General features: G+C 41.9%; 1 protein-coding gene across 4 annotated transcripts in view; it reads left to right on the plus strand.

Annotated features, from left to right (window-relative positions):
- The first annotated feature begins 241 nt into the window (after positions 1-241).
- FBXO11 (F-box protein 11) overlaps positions 242-17,192 on the plus strand; it is a 209,404-nt gene continuing 192,453 nt past the window's right edge. For 2 of the 4 annotated variants that reach the window (XM_077813918.1, XM_077813919.1), the window contains exon 1: positions 244-639. In XM_077813918.1, coding sequence (XP_077670044.1) covers positions 534-639 — 106 coding nt within the window. In that variant the 5' untranslated portion in view covers positions 244-533. Of the gene's footprint in view, positions 640-17,192 lie in introns of all 4 variants that reach the window. The other 2 variants (XM_077813921.1, XM_077813920.1) reach the window with 2 other exon arrangements.

The raw sequence follows: 17,192 nt of genomic DNA on the forward strand, positions 1-17,192 counted from the left end.
AGGGTGGGTGTCCCAAACCCTTGGTTTATATCCTGCTTCTTCCTCCAGCCACCCCACCCCGCTCACCCCAGAACCCCCTCCCCACTTTGGCTATGATGAAAACTGCTACGTGATTGGCTGCGAGACAGCCTTTCTCTGTGTGGGAGGTGCTGATTGGCGGAGAGCGGCCGCCTCTCACTGAGTGTCTCCGGCAGTGTCAATGGCTCCTCCTGCCACGGAGCAGCGACGGTCTTGAGGATTGCGGGGCACCTTTAAGAGAGGGTTTTTGGGGGGGCTGGGGTGGGGGGGAGCGGAGCGAACATCCCCCATAGCGAGCGCTCGGGAGACCCAGGCGGCCCCTGTTCCTCCACAGTGAGCCGGGGAGGAGACGGCAGCAGCGGCGGGACCCGCAACTGGACACCCCCCTCTCCCCCGCTGCCGCCGTGAAGCGGCCACCCCCGGGGCTCCCCTCCCACCCCCACCCCCCCCGAAGAGGCACCGTTTGTCGGAGGATCAACCCCCCCTCCTCTCCCGCCACCCACACGAGCCGGCAAATGAACTCGGTCCGAGCCGCCAACAGGAGACCCAGGCGAGTGTCCAGGCCGCGCCCGGTGCAGCAGCAGCAGGAGAGGAACAACGCAGCCGCCGCCGGGGAACGGGGTAAGCGAGCCTGGCCGCGGCGCGGAGGGGGCCCTGCCCGAGGGGAAGGGAAAGGGGGAGGCCGGGGCGGTGCAGCCCCTCTCCGCCCCCCACTCCTCCCCGCGTCGCCTAGCCATGTACCGCCAGGAAAAGCCCAGGCTGCTTCACCCTTGGCTCCTGCTCAGGCCGCGCTTTGTTTGGCTTGGGCTCTGCCCCGGCTAGGGCTACTGGGCCCTGTAGCCGAGCGGCGGGAGGCTCGGCTATTCCCCCGGTGCAGGGAGGGGATCGGCCCCCCTGACGCGGGGGCGGCAGCAGCTCCCCCTTCTCCCTGGGGGAGCCCCCTCGTTGAGGTCCGTGGGTGATCCGCTAGTGCTGGGAGGAGGTAAGGCACGGCGACCCCCGTGGTGTAGGGTGAGGGACTAGCCCCTTGGGCCGAGGGGGATCCGCTGTGCCTGGGGACATGGTAACCGAGTAACTTGTGTTGACACTGTCGCCTCTTCTCTACCCCCATCGTTTAAATGGTGTCTCAGGGAGACAGCGGCAGCCGCCGCGGCTCCTCTCTCTCTGCCTCTTCCCAGTCTCCTGAGCCGCACAATGTTTGCTGCGCAGTTTGGATTCAGTGCTTTGGTTACACAGCCCCGAAGGGGGAGGGGGACCCATTACAGCGAAGCATTTCAGTGTAACACATCGGCCATTTATTTACCTCCACCTCGCAACTCTTCTCTCCCTTCACCCGATATTCCCTCACCACGTTTGTCCCTCCTGAGCTAGTGTCAGGATCCGGGGTGGGAAACGGGAGGCGCCGACCCAATGTATCTGAATCCTGGCTGTTTTTTGTGTATACATTTGTCCAGGGCCTAGTGCAAAAATGTTGTCAATTTGGACCTAATCAGGGCAGCACCATTGTCTAAAAGGGCTGAGAATTCACCGAGGTGGGATTCCGCCTTTAATGGAGACTGTAACAGAAACGCTGGAGCCGAGGGGTTTTTTTTGTTTGTTTGTTTTTGGAGGGAGAATGGTTCCTTGATCACTTAGCTCTGTAACTGTTGCCATATTCATTAGCTGGGTTTGTGTGTGTACAGTATTTGTAGGGGTATTTTTTAGAGGAGAGATGGGGGTGGGATTGAAGGAGACATTTTGCACGTCTTCTCTGGTGGATTGGATTTTAATTTTTTATGCATTGGCTGTCACACCTCTCGCCTGATAAAGGGAACTGATCTGTGATGCCGTTTTAGATGTACAAATGTCTTTTTAAAATTAAAAAAAAGCTTCATTGTCAGCTGAATGGCTTTTGTTTCTGACTATCTGGGATGTTACATTAGAGGCAAGATATATTCACGACAGAGATACGTTATGTTTTGATTGCATAAAAGCTCTAAACTGTATAACAAATGAAGTAAAGAGTTTAAAATGAAGTATTTTAAATTCTCCATTTCTCCCTTCTCTTCTTTTCTTTCCTCCTTCTCTATGTCCCCATCACCACCACACACATTGGTCAGAGCAAGGAATGTTACTCAGATGAGATTGTTGTGTATATAACTAGAGGATGTGATGTCTTATGTCCAATTATGGAGTTTGTGTAAACTTTTCAAATCTTCAGTAATTGTATAATTAAAATAACTTATCTGATAAACTGATATTTTAAAATTTTTGATTTCCTCCTTTTGTGTCACATGCACTAAAGGGTTTCATCTCCTATGTTATGTATAATGTAAGTTGTTTTTTTTTAATTCTCCTGGGTTGATGTTTTTAAAAACAGAACAATTTTGTAAAAGAGAAAAATTACAGTTATAGATTATGACTATTCAATCTTAGGGTTTTGCTAATCATCTCAAACTGTACTAATATGCTAATGATATGAGCAGAAACTTTTTCAATTAGAATGCCAGGCTGTAAATTAATTAATCACATTACATATTTGAGGAGGTCTGTGTACCCTAAAATCCGTGGACTACTTATTTACTGTTGTTTACCACCTACTGATGATGAAGGAACTATAACAACATCAAGTTTCACTGTCTGTTGAACCCAAGTGATTTTTTCCCCTCTTCCACTTTCTGAATTTGACTTGACCCCAATCTGATTATAAATTGTTGGATGTTGTGTCAGTTTTATACTAACATTTAGAGCATCTCTGCCATGCTTGTTTTTTTCCTAGAGGTGTAAGAGCCTGAACCAATGTTCATGGAAGGTAACAGGAGCTTTTCCAATGGCTTCCAAGGGAGTTGGACTGGACCAAAATACAGATGGTAGTCAATAAAGTAAATAAAATATTACAAAATATTAAGGGATTAGAGAATGGCATTATATAAATCAGAGGTGTATTTTCATTTTTATTACTACCTTGAGTTTTGGTCACCATCTGAATGAAGGTAATAGAGAAGTGAGCAATGTAAAATTAGTAGTAAAATGCTTTCATATGAAAAGAAATATATAATGCTGAGATCTAGTTTAGAAAGAAGAGGAGCAAATGTGATGATGTATAAAATAATGAATGGTATTTATTCGTCTCATGCCCTAATATAGAAGCAAGGGGACTCTTAAGGATGCAAATAAAAAATAAAGTTTTTAATGCATTGTACTGTTTATCTGTACAACTCCTTTATTGCTTGAGATAATGGTGTTGTTTATATAGAGGTCAGACCTTTTATATATTACTGAATGCTATATGTGTACATGATGCTTTACAACCACAATAGCAACAACATTTAAACGAACTTGAGTAATAACTAAAGGTTATACCTCCTGCTACAGGAAATGAATGGATCACTAGGTGGAATCAAAAAGAAATCTTTCGCCCATGGTACATTTGGATAGGTTCATTATAGGTGTTTGAATTACAAGTATAACCATGCCAGTGCTTCGCTGTGTGACTTGATAGAACACAGACATGGGCATTTGTATTCTAATATTTTCATATTTGCAGTGTGAACAGGACATAATGAGTATAGTATTGTTATGACGTCTCCACATTGTACACTGTTAAATCAGAGAAGCTGGTAACCTGTTGGGTCTTTTGTTTGCAAAGTGAAAAGGACATCATCATAATCACATGCAAATCAAATCAAATAAACCTGTTGCAGCATATATAACTCTGTCATATAGCTGTGATGTGGTTAAGGCTATGGTGTAGTTGGGTCCTTTCATCTTTCTCTGAAACATGTGGGACGGACTCTTTTCAGAGACAGGATTCTGGACTAGATGAACTCTTTATTCTATGCTTAAATATTTCCACATTTCCTGTGTAGTACCATTTTTCACTAATAGAAATAATGGTTATAATTCGTGGAAGAAAACAAGGTTAGACTATATCTAAAAATTCTTGCTCAGTACATAGCTTAAAACTGTTAGCTTGAGAAATGGCACAGAAGATATGTATTTTTTCCCCCTTGTTTGCAAAAAGCAGCTGTATATTTTGTGTCCTAGTCCTGCGTATGCTACTAGGTGTAATCCCGTTTAAGCCCAGAGGTTATGTCCAGAACCAAGTTCTTAATGGAATTGAGGATCCTCTATTGGAGGGGTGCCCAACCGGAGCCACATGCGGCTCTTCAGAAGTCAATATGCGGCTCCTTGTATAGACACCAACTCCAGGGCTGGAGCTACAGGTGCCAACTTCCCAATGTGCTGGCGGGTGCTCACTGCTCAACCCCTGGCTCTGCCACAGGCCTGCCCCCACTCCACCCCTTCCCACCCCCTCCTCTGAGCCTGCTATCCCCTCGCTCCTCCCCCTCCTCCCCAGAGCCTCCTGCATGCCACAAAACAGCTGATTGTGAGGTGCGGGGAGGAGCCAATAGGCTGTCAGTGGGCGGGAGGCGCTGGCAGCGGGCAGGGAGAGTGAGCTCATGGGTGGCTGCTGTCATGTTACTGTGGCTCTTTGGTGGTGTACATTGATAAATTCTGGCTCCTTCTCAGGCTCAGGTTGGCCACCCCTGCAGTATATTGTAAACTGCAACTATACCTTGCAAGTTTGATTATGATTCTACCTGTATCTTACAAAGTAGAAAATTGGTAGAGCAGGCCTTACTTAGGTCTCATGTATACATACATTTACATTGGCATAACAAAAGGTGTGTGTTAAAATTGATTTAGTTACTTTTGGGGGGTGGACACTCTTATTTTGGAATAAAATTGGCTAAAGTCAGTCCAGTTATTTTTATTGTGAAATGAGTGTCCACCCACAAACTTGCACCAAAATAACTGAATCAGTTTCAGTTTGTGTATAGATCAGCTCTAAAATGGCAAGAAATCAGAGAGCAGTACTAGAGGTAGAAAGAAAGTTAATGTTGGTTTTTCATGTTCCTTAAAGATCACATCTGGCTAAGAAAAGGTGATATGTTTATACAGGGATCTGTGGTCCTTACTTTCCATTAGGAAAATAAGGATCTTAAGAAATAAAATTAGTAGAAGTTATACACTCAGTTCTGCAGTACTGCTTTGGGCCCAAATTCTGTGTTGTGAATTGTGGGATGCAGGTTTTGAGGCCTGTTAGTATAAATGCTGTCACGCTATTGTTGAAAAATCAAAGGAACTTTGTCCATTGTTAATATCAAGACATATACCTCATCTGGTGGCCCCAAAGACACTTTCCATGATTTTGAGAATAGTTGGGTCTTGTATGCCAACATACATGGTTCCCAGTCTCTCATTTTGTGTGTGTGGAATCCCAAAGCTTACTTACTTTGGTTCCGGCTTATAAAAGCTTTTATTTTTCACAGTTGCTTAAATTTTCTTTTTTATAGATTAAAAGAGAGAAATCTATGTTATATATACAGAGACAAGCAAATGCATTTCTGTAACATTGCTAAATTTTGTTATGTGATTGCCTTTTATTTTACTTTTTTTTATAAGAACCAAAGCCAAATATATTTGATGTAAGAAAAATAATTCAGTAACATATGATGTATGTAGACTACACATCACAGTAAGGATAAAGAATAAGATATGCATGTAAATAGGAGAAATATTTTGTTTTGGAATAGTTATTGTAGAGTAAAAGTGATCAAGAAAAAGTAATGTTTATTACCTGTTTGATATTGTCATTACTTAATCTTTTGACATTGTTTGTTACACGTTTCTCTTAATTGTACTTTGGCTAGTTCTTAGCTAAAAATCTCCATTGTTAGTTTGAGTGGTGTGTGTAATGGTGTAAATATGTCTGGTGAGTTTATTACTTGCATATATGATCGGCACATAGCTCAGACATCTTTGTTTTAGTTCTTTACTGATCAGTTAAATTAGTCGCCTTTGAATAGCGGAGAATACAATTTGTTAACTATCCTCCGAAACATTGCTTTCCATAGTTTTTAAAATGTAGCATTTTTTGACAAAAATTTTTAAAAGGAGACTTTGAAAATTTTGTTTTATTAGAGCAAACTAACAAAACAAACACTAAGTGTGCTTTCTGAGTATAAGTATTTTAAACTTGCCATATGTAGGAGCCAGTTGTTACTAAATCGTACTTCTTTCTGTAGCATGGTGCTGCCTGGGCTGGGGTTGTTCCGGCCAGCTGGCGTAGCCTGGCTGGGGCCTCTTTGGCCTGCCTGGGGCTGGCGCAGCTTCGGCCTGGCCCGGCTGCTGGGGCTGGGGTCCCTCTGGATGGTTAAGGTCGGTTAACGGTAGGTCTAATGCTTACTGTTTAACCTTTTATATCCGTAATGGGGAGACTAGGAAAGAAGACACACTTTTCCAGACGTAGACCTGAGGTTTGGCATTTGTTGTCCATCAAGTCCAACTGCTGCCTTATGAAGTATTAGCTCATACTATGATCTATGCTTTGATTCATATTACTGACTGCAAAGTTGATAGTTAATAAGGCTGTTATCATCCATAATTGTTATCGGAGAGGCTCCCAACTTCATTTTTCTGCATCTGCTTTATTGGGTCTGCTTTCTCTAGGTGCCTGTTTAGTTCAGTAGAAATAGAGCTGAAGTTAGGGAGGGGAGGCAGTATTTGCTCCTTGCACAAGAGGTGCCTTGCTCCAAAAACTGACTCACTTTTGTAGGTCTACTGTGTGAGAATCCCAGGATGGAAATACATTTTGAGTAGGTGGAGTATACAAACTTGCACTTCAAATTTCCTGCCCAGGAGAGGTCTCATTTCTGATACTGGAGTCAGATATTTGGTGACTTCAACATCTAGGGCAAAGAAAGAAGACGGATTTCATGGTCATCGTGTCTATTGTCTGTGTATTCCAAGTGGCTGTTTCATTCACTCTGCTCTTTAAGGTGCATGTTTTCTGGTTCTCAGTTTGGGGTGGATATGAGAGTAGGGACGAGGATTACACTTTTCTCATAATCTTTCATTCACTTGAAGTATGTGGCCACTTTTACTACTATTGGGGTAGAGAATGCATTTCATTGGCTTGTCTACAGAATTAATGGGCCTACTTGCATTTCAGTGCTATCTGTGGGAGACTATACAGCATATTTTCCTTTCTGTTAGTTATAATGATTGTATTTTGTCCTTAACCATTCAAACAATGGCTCTTCAATTTCTTCTTAATATATAATCCTCACATGTCACTGTGCTTCGTGCATGCCCTGCAACAGATGAAATGTGGCAGTTGTGCCCAAAGTAGCAAAAGCTAATTTTTACGATGATCGTGCTAGTGGATAATGGAAATGAAGATCTTTCTTCTTTCACTTTACTGTTGGTGAAGACCCAAGTCACGGAATTTATTTTCAGGTGGGCAAAAGCTTGCTGATTTTGAGCTGTTTTTAATTATAAACAGAAGTAAGTGTGGGGCCTGGAGAAGACTATTTGTCTTCTGTGAGTTTTGGCAAGTTTGGGTACCTGTACTGCCTACACTCTTTTTTAAAAAATAAAGAAATAAATTAGGTTTTTCCTATAATTCATAAGCTGGACTTCTCCATTTCATGGCTGATTAAGATCTAGCTAGAGTGAGGGATTGGGTTCACCATTGTTTTGAGATTACTAGAGAGCCAAGTGCCAGCTTCTCTTGTGTAGTGACTTGACTTTTGCTCAAGAAGCCATCTCTTGACATTGGTGTTCTTGCCAACTAATGGCCCATCTCTAATCTTTCTCTTTCTGGATAGGTTTATTGAGAAGATTGTTGGGAGGAAACTTTGGCCTCATTTGAAGTCTTCAAGCTGATAGGTGAAGGAAATCAGCTTTTAACTAAATATTGTTTGGAGACTATGCAAGTGAGATCCATTGTTTTTGTTTATTCTTTTACACTTATCAGCATTCTTTGATACTGCTGACCATGAGGTTTTGTTGGTTTGCTTGCTGACCATGTTTAGCATAGGCAGGATCACATTTCAGTGTCTATTCAGCATGGGATGATCCCACATTGTAATATTAATCAATGACTCATCTGTCTCAAGGGCTCTGTTTTGCAAATTCTGTTCTATCACCCCTTTATAACATGTATGTTTGGTAGAAAAGGGTTATAGATGGACAATCTAGGTTGTGTAGCATTCAGTGTATGGATGATGTGTGGCTCTGCATCTGACTCAAACATCATATTCTCCCACTAGCCAATGTCTAGTTGAGATAAGTTCTAGAACAGAACATCCTGACAGAAGCTCTATCCAGACAAAATGGGAGTGTTTCTGGTTTGGGGAGGAAAGCATCTGGAAAGGGTTGCCAGGGATGTGTTCTCTTCTCTGTGTTGATCAGACAGTTCACAATTGGGGGTTGCCCTGGATTTTCAGATCATGGTGGTGAAGAAGCTTTTCACCTTAAATGATCTGTTTGGGTGCTTATGATATTTTCTCTAAGATGTGGACCTCTCCACAGTTTCCCATGTCTTAATTGCCTCCAGATTGGATGTGGGCACTGAATGCTACCTGGGGCTACTCTTGATAACAGCTCAAAAGCCCTAGCTAGTACAGTGTGCATCCACAAACTTCCTCAGAGGTACCAGTCATAAGGAGCCTATTGCACCTGTTTGCTGAAGTCTATTAATTTCAGGTTTGTTTCTGGAAGAAACTCAGGTATTTATTGACCTATAAAGTCATAAATGGTTTGGGTCTTTGCTTAGAAGCTGCCTTTGTATGTACTGCCATGTCTGTTGAGTTGGTTTACTCATAGTCTGTAGCAGGGGTCAGCAACCTTTGGCACCCAGCCCATCATGGTAATCTGCTAGCAGGCCGCAAGATGTTTTGTTTACATTGACCGTCTGCAGGCACGGCCCCCAGTAGCTCCAAGTGGACTAGGTTCACCGTTCCCGGCCAATGGGAGCTGTGGGAAGCAGCGCGGGCCTCAGGCATGTGTTGTCTTCTGCTTCCTGCAGCTCCCATTGGCTGGGAACGGTGAACCTCAGCCATTGGGAGCTGCGGGAGCTTGTGCCTGTGGACGGTCAACATAAACAAAACATCTCGAGGCCCGCCAGCAGATTACTGCAATGGGCCGCATGCCAAAGGTTGCCGACCCCTGGTCTGTAGCTTTGAATGGCTGGAAGCTGGAACTAGGACATTCTTAGTGGATAGTCCTTGAGTTAGAAATTCACTTCCCCTTTTCATTCAAAAGAAACATAGTGTGTTTTAAAGTACTTGGAATAAAATCTGTCTTTTTTTTTGTGTCAGGCTTCTGATTGAGAGGCATCCTATGGGAATGAAGTTTCAACTCTTTGTTTTCCATTAATAAATTCTTGTACATGTACTTAGAAAGGGCTTATCAGTAGATTTTTTTGACTCCTATACATTAATTAATGTTGGTTATTTCATGTTATCTTGAAAGACTTTTTAACTATATGAACAAACTGTTTTCACATCAATTTCTTTTAGAATGTGCTTACTAGTAAAATATAAAAAGTCAGCAGTTCTATGTGCATTTAAAAAAACTGCTATGACTAAGACAACATGTAAATATTTTCAAGGGTGATGAGCAAAGTATGAAAACTTAGATGGTTGTCATGAAAATGGAAATAATTCATTAATGGCCTAATCAAAAGCCCATTGCAGTCAGGTGAAAGAGTTCCAATGATTATTACAGTGATACTTGGATCAGCCCTTAAATGACACACATGGTCAAAATTGCCAATTGCCAATTTCCCATTTCTTCAATGGCTTATCCATTTACTGTACATTTAGCTAAAGCTTTTTTGAAAGTAAAATCTGAATTACATAAAGATCTCAGTAGCTGTTGAAACAAACTGTCCTAACAGGTCAGCTTTTTAAATGATAAAGCATGCATTGCTTAAATAGCTAGATAATGGAAAATGTCTCTTCATGTAGCCAAATATCCACACATCAGTGATTAAACAGTGAGAGTCTTGAGGCGGGGAACTTCCCATGTTATTTTTTTTTTCTTATCATACTAGTCTTGTGAGTACAGCTGGTTAGTTGAGTGCCATAATAGTGGTCTTCTAGTTATGGCTGAAGAGGAACTTTTTTCAGACTCTTCATTTTATTTTACTTTCTGCTCAAATTTTTCATGTTTATTCTGAGTTTAACAGTAACTTCTTTTGGAAAGCTTGGTAAAGTTCAGTGTTGACCAGTATTGTTTTTGTGTCTGCAATTTAAGCATCATATTAAAACCATCAAGCTTTGCACATTCTTGCTGTAGTCTTCTGAGGAATGTAGTCCTCCAGCGTTATGCCCCAGGTGTCTCCAGAGGGAGGCAGGGCCCAACCCCTGCTGGGGGCCCCAGCAACCCAACACCAAGGCAGTGTATCCTGGACCAACAGAGAGGAGGAGGGGCAGCTACTTCCACCCTCCCCCACAGCAGAGGAGGCTGTGGCTGCAAGAAAAGCCCCCGGTGGCCGCATTTGAGAAATGCTGTTTAATCCATCCATTTAGTAGCAGCAGCAATGGTGAGAACTCATCCCATCCAAGTCCGTCTCCTAAATGAAGTTTGAATAGCTTAATTGGAACTAAATACAGTATTAACATTATTACTCCTGGGGGGATTCTGTGCCAAAAAATTCTGCAAAATTCTGCAAATGTTATTTGTCAAAATAATGCAGTATAATCACACCAGTTTCAATTGTTTTGGTAAGTTATTTAAACTACAATACAGAAAAAAGTCACTAAGTATTCAGCATTTCCTAGATACATGAAAGTTAACTTACAAATACTTGGTAACTAATACCCTGCATTCCAGTTATAATCCTGTATTTTCATTTAAATTACATTACAGAACACCAAACAGGAAAAAAAAAATAGAATGTCATTTTAAATTGCTCAGACTTTCACACGTGACAGTCATACAGTTTTGCGAATCATTGTCCTGGACCTAGCTGGGTACTTTGGGAAGTGCTTGTTTCTGATTGTCCTGACATTTTATTGACTGCTTGGTAAATGTTTTATTTGCCCTCAAAAGTCTTGGGTTTTTTTTTTTTAAATGGTAAGTAAAAATCTGTTGTGCCACTTTGGCACAGGAAAAAAGTGAGAGAGCGCATAAATCTCCCTACCTCATTCCCTTACAGTCATTTATAAGGCTCTACATCACTCTGACAATATAGGAGCCTTAAAACTTCTACAGGGTTTTATGATGCTGGGGGAGATGACTGAGAATGGGAATAGTTAACTAACAACAGAATAATTAACAATGTTACTGTGCAGACAGGTTGCTACATTTCTGCCTCCCTAGGGCTCAATGGGTAGTGATCAATGACTCCATGCCTAGTTGGCAGCCGGTATCAAGTAGAGTGCCCCAAGGGTCGGTCCTTGGGCCGGTTTTGTTCAATATCTTCATAAATGATCTGGAGGATGGTGTGGATTGCACCCTCAGCAAGTTTGCAGATGACACTAAACTGGGAGGAGAGGTAGATACGCTGGAGGGTAGGGATAGGATACAGAGGGCCCTAGACAAATTGGAGGATTGAGCCAAAAGAAATCTGATGAGGTTCAACAAGGACCAGTGCAGAGTCCTGCACTTAGGACGGACGAATCCAATGCACCGCTACAGACTAGGGACCGAATGGCTCGGCAGCAGTTCTGCAGAAAAGGACCTAGGGGTTACAGTGGATGAAAAGCTGGATATGAGTCAACAGTGTGCCCTTGTTGCCAAGAAGGCCAATGGCATTTTGGGCTGTATAAGTAGGGGCATTGCCAGCAGATCGAGGGACGTGATCGTTCTGAAAGGGGTTTCCAAAGAGGATGGCTCTAGACTGTTCTCAGTGGTAGCTGATGACAGAACAAGGAGTAATGGTCTCAAGTTGCAGTGGGGGAGATTTAGGTTGGATATTAGGAAAAACTTTTTCACTAGGAGGGTGGTGAAACACTGGAATGCGTTACCTAGGGAAGTGGTGGAATCTCCTTCCTTAGAAGTTTTTAAGGTCAGGCTTGAGAAAGCCCTGGCTGGGATGACTTAGTTGGGGATTGGTCCTGCTTTGAGCAGGGGTTGAACTAGATGACCTCCTGAGGTCCCTTCCAACCCTGATATTCTATGATTCTATGAATGAGATCAATTAACCAGAGACAAAATGTGATTTTTTTAAATGTTTTTTTATTTTTTTTTTACAAAAGCTATTTGCTTAAATTTAAAAAAAATGAATTTTCAGTAATATGCTACTAATATTTAATTAAGTGTTTTTTCAGTTCTCAAGATGTAACATTTTACTAGGCCGGCAGGCAGGCTACTACACTTCTGCCTCTGGGCAGAGTCTTCCTCCTGCATAACAAAAAGATCTACCCTCCTCCACGCCCCTCAAGCCGCAGTATCAAGATGCTTGTTGGCCCGTGCCCTGATGGTGATCAACGTCCCTCCTGCCACTTCCCCCCCCCACCCCCGCAGGGATTTGCATCTCTGAAGCTGCTCCAGGCATGCTGGAACAGATGTGCTGCCAGGGAAGAGACACATGTCCTCCCAGCAGATTTTTTTTTTTTGCGTTTTTCTGCACAGGGGTGTGGGCACAGAAATATGTGGGCCATATGAATTCTGTGCCCCCACACTGGTGCAGAATTCTGTCAGGAGTACATTATTAACTACAAGTAATTTTTTTTTTTAACCCTGCAGCCCCTTCTCCGCACTTAAATTAATTTTTTTAAAGCGAAAAACAAAACAAAAGGGAAAGGGGGAGATTTCACTCCAGTTTTCTACAGTAAAGTGAGCTTGGTCATACTATACCAGTGTTCACCATTATGTTAATGGATATCACAAAATATACAATGACCAGTGAAAATATATTGAACATTTAATAGGAAATTTGTATATGCTACCTAAGTTAATATTGCAGTAGACGGTCTTAACTTTTCTACATTTCATACCTTATTATGGAGTTGCTTATGTCTCTTCCATAGTTAAGGTTGAGTAAGAAGTTTTCACTTTAACAGGAGCTTTAAACCTTTATTTTTAAAAAAGAAACCTAAATATGGAAAGTAAACTTTGAATGCTTTTTGGATTTTTCTTGGTAGTTTGATAGAAATTGGGTTGATTTAGAAAAAACAGTAAGTGTTCATAAATGACCCCTTTAAAGTTTTTTTTTACTGGATTGTCTCACCTTGTTTCAGACACCTTTTGCAAGAAATCTAAAATACTCTAGGATCTGTGCTTTTCTTCTCTTTTATGGTGATTAATACAATATTGGTTATAAATAAATGGTATTTGTCAGTGTTGTGGTTTTCACTTTCTCCATAACTGAAAAGAAATGTTCCAATTAAAGGTCATTGCAAGCAATGCTGGGAATAGATTCCAAGATTTAAGCCATGGTAGGCTTAAATTGTAGCTACTTACCCTTAGTCTTTTCAGATAAAATGTGCTTTGATTATCCTTTCCCTGTCCAGTATACTCTTTTATTAGAGCCAGGGATAGAACTCAGTTTCCTGATCTCCAGTATGTGACTGCTGTCCAGCAGTTGTGTAAAGCAATGGACTCCCTGCTGCAGCCAGGTTAGAACAGTTCAGGTGGTGCTCTAGCTTGTACCCACTGGTAATGGTCGCCTAAGGACCTTATGCCATTTGAGGATAGCTGGAGTATGCTGACTCCATGCTTGCTGGGGGAATTCTCAACAGGGTGTGGATGGTTTTTCCTTCCTTTTGGCCTGTCTAAGAATCTGTCCCAAAGTATTGATTGTGGTCTTTTTGAACTCGAGAGTTTGGTCCTGAGGCTTAAAAGATTGGACCCTCTGACCCTACAATATAGCATTTTTAAACAACCCAGCATCACTTTCCATCCTACATAATTTAGAAAATAACTGGAATTAAAACTTAGTGTGAAGTTGCTGCGCAAAATTCCATTTTGTCACTTGCCTGCTGCAAGTAGCTCTTTGACAGGAGAGGAAAATATTATTTCAGCCAAAATGTGAACGCTTCTTTTTAGCATGTATTTGGTTATCAATATTTTGATAACAAATACATAACAAATACAATTGTAACAGATAAAATGCTTTAAAAAGCATATTTTAAAAATCTACAATGTGTGATAGAAACATCTTTGATAAATGGTTTCTTCCATGTGTATTGGCAAGCAGTCCAGAAATTTAAGATTTCACTTTTCATCCCCTTCTGTTCAATTACGTTGGTTACAGCATTTGCCCAAGATCGTAGATGGAATTTGGGGCACTCAGGAATAAAACTTGGATCTCCTGACTCCAGACTGCATGTTTGACCATGAGCCCCTGCTTCCTATGGATCAATTAGCAATGACTACATACCGGCAACAGTCCTGTTTTGTTTGTAGCTGGCCCAGTTTTTACAAACATTTGGTCACAGCCAATTTCTTGGGATACTGACAGCAGCTTTTAAAAAAAAGTGATACTGGCCTCCTGCATTTAAGGACAGCAGTGCTGTGTGGGTGGGAGGCTAGCTGGTGAGAACGCTACCTCCCTTCCTCATTCCTGCCTCAAACTTTCCTCTGTGCTGTTCCTAGCTCAGAACAGAGAGCACAGTGTAGCCCTAGACAGTCACTTCCCACCTGCTCAGCAGAGCCATCTTCTTCCCCTATTGGTGCCTCTCTGGTCACACTACAATCTCTCAGCTCACAGTAGGCTTAGAATGCTTTACAGGACAGCTCAAGAATGACTTCCCTGGAAGTCCTTCACTTTTAGTAAGTTCCTCTTACAACATGTCCTGATGCATTCTTGTAACTGAAGGGTAGAAACTGTATGAGAGGAATCCTGGCTCCATCGTTGGAGGTATTAGGATAATTATTGGCTCCATCCTCTTTGTTCCTTCCCCCCCCTTTTTTTGAGTGCTTTTGTCCCATGCTCTCTCTGTGTCCCTGTGGAGATGACCTCTCACTTTCTGTTTGTAGGGCTCCTTACTGCAGCTTTTAATGGAGTTTATTTTTCTGTGCTGTACCTGCTTTTTTTCCCCCTTGTCGCGTCTCTGGGCTGGATCTTTTTCGTGCTCTCTCCTCTTTCTGTGAGTGTTCAGCCCCAGCCTGCACTGGGTCTGCTCCGCTTCTTTGAGGGTGAGGAACTCTCGTCTCTCACAGCAGAAAAGTTTTTTTACATTCTCTTTTTCTTCCTTTCATTTAGGATGAATTTTGTCACTTTGACACCACGTAGCGTGAGCTGAGAAATGCCAGACTCCAAATGCTTTAGCAGAAAGTTAAAGAATGACCTTTTACCTGGAAGGCCCTCACTTTATTAAGTTCCTCATACAGTATATCTTGGTCTACTCCAGTGGCTTAGAGAAACACCTGAAGTTTTTCCATCACTGATATTTATCTTTACAGTTATCACACCAGTGGCTTAATATGAGTCTATTGATGCCCTACTAATAAATAGTATTAATACCTAACTCTTATATAAAAGATTAATATAAAAACATACTAAAATTCATCAGAAAGCACACAACCCTTTAGCTTTTGGGGCCCTAGCAGTCCCCCAAAGTCTTGTCACTTCAACACTTTTTCCAGAGAAAAGAATCTAAACAAGCCAACTATATAAATGATAATCAAGATTATTGGTTTACATTGCTCTAGTTCAGTGGTTTTCCACCTTTTTTTATTTGTGTACGCCTAAAAATTTTGACTGGTGGTGCAAACCCCTTTGGAAACGTTAGACATAGTCTGAAGACCCTAGGGGTCCACAGGCTATAGATTGAAAATCACTGCTCTAGTTTAACTGTGTTTGCATAACATCATACATGTCATCCTTAGATCTTTTAAAAAAAGCAGAAATAACTTTGCGTAGAAGCTACATATTTAATTGTTTTGAATATTTCTTGTTTTTATTTGTCTTTGTTTATTAAACTGAATATCTTAATAAACAAGCCATTTATCGCTATAATAATTCTAGGTTGGACTGGCTTTGTCAGATCTACCTTGGGGAATGAGAACTGCACCAATCAGCAAGTGGGGTGTGTGTGTTTGTGTTTATTGGCAAGTGGAAGACTGAAGGACCTGATCGCCTGTCAGTCAAGCAGAAAGGTAGCAACATTCTTCTCCAGGTTCTGATCTCTGATGACACTGGGCATAGATGTCTCATATCCTTGAGAGTTGGATCTAGTGTCCATCTTTCCTCCCCTGTCCATGACAGGCACAGTCCTTCACAAGATTGTAAAATCCAGGTCAGCTTGTTAGTCGTGGAGTGGCCCAGGAATCCTTAGTTTGGGGAGCTGCCTAACTTCTTCCTTGATCAGTCCCTCTGCATTCCCCAAAAGCAAGGCTTTGACTGACCGTTCACCATGGGAAATCTGATAATCTGTTTGGCAACCTGGTGGCATGTTTTTAGGTAGTTGTGTGTGAAGTAGCAGCAATTTTCAGAATGGATGCTTTCCACAGTGGTGTACCTGTGATGTCTGCATGATCTGGTAATCTGACGTAACTTCAGATCATAGAAGATGAGGGTTGGAAGAGACCTCAGGAATTCATCTTGTCCAACCCCCTGCTCAAAGCAGGACCAATCCCAACTAAATCATCCCAGCCACGGCTTTGTCAAGTCAGGCTTTAAAGACCTCTAAGGATGGACATTCCACCACCTTCCTAGGTAACCCAGTCCAGTGCTTTACCACCCTCCTAAATGATGCATGGGAGGGGGAGAATCCAAATCTTTAAAATGCAGTGTTCTAACATTTTTGCCACTTTTCAAGGTAAAATATATAAAGATTTGAATGGCTAAGTGTCAGCTATTGGCGGGCCTTGAGAAACAACAACATATGTTGCTCCATGGGTTCCCATCTGGTGACCTCAGAGAAGCTCAGAAGCTAAAGCTGAGAACTTTTGGGTGTACACAAAGCTCTTAACTCAGTGGGACACAACTGGATGTTAAATGTTGTTAACAAATGCTTTCTTCTGAAGAGAAGAGAGTGTCTTGAGAGGTGCCTCCCCCTTAAAACTGTCTTTCTAATTGCTGCCATTTTATCTGGGGTTTGGTCTTCACTTAAAATTTACACCAGAATAGTTATGTTGGTTTTCTCCCTCCATCGCACCCCACCAAAGGTTAAATAGTGAATAAGCTTGTTCCTGTCAAAGTGGTTTTCTGTTTCCACTTGATCATAAGGTTTATCTCATTCTCGCATTTCCCATAAAATGGGAAATACCTTTGTGCATGAAGGAAACTTTGCATATGGATAATGGCATAGAGAATACATTTATAAAAGTTTACAGATGATTCCAAGCAAGGAGGTGTTGCAAGTGTTGGAAGACAGGATTAAAATTAAAAATGATCTTAACAACCTGGAGAAATGGTCTAAAATAAATAGGATGAAATTCTATAAGGA

Source organism: Eretmochelys imbricata, chromosome 3 (assembly GCF_965152235.1).
Source record: "Eretmochelys imbricata isolate rEreImb1 chromosome 3, rEreImb1.hap1, whole genome shotgun sequence".
In the NCBI taxonomy this organism is placed as follows: domain Eukaryota; kingdom Metazoa; phylum Chordata; order Testudines; family Cheloniidae; genus Eretmochelys; species Eretmochelys imbricata.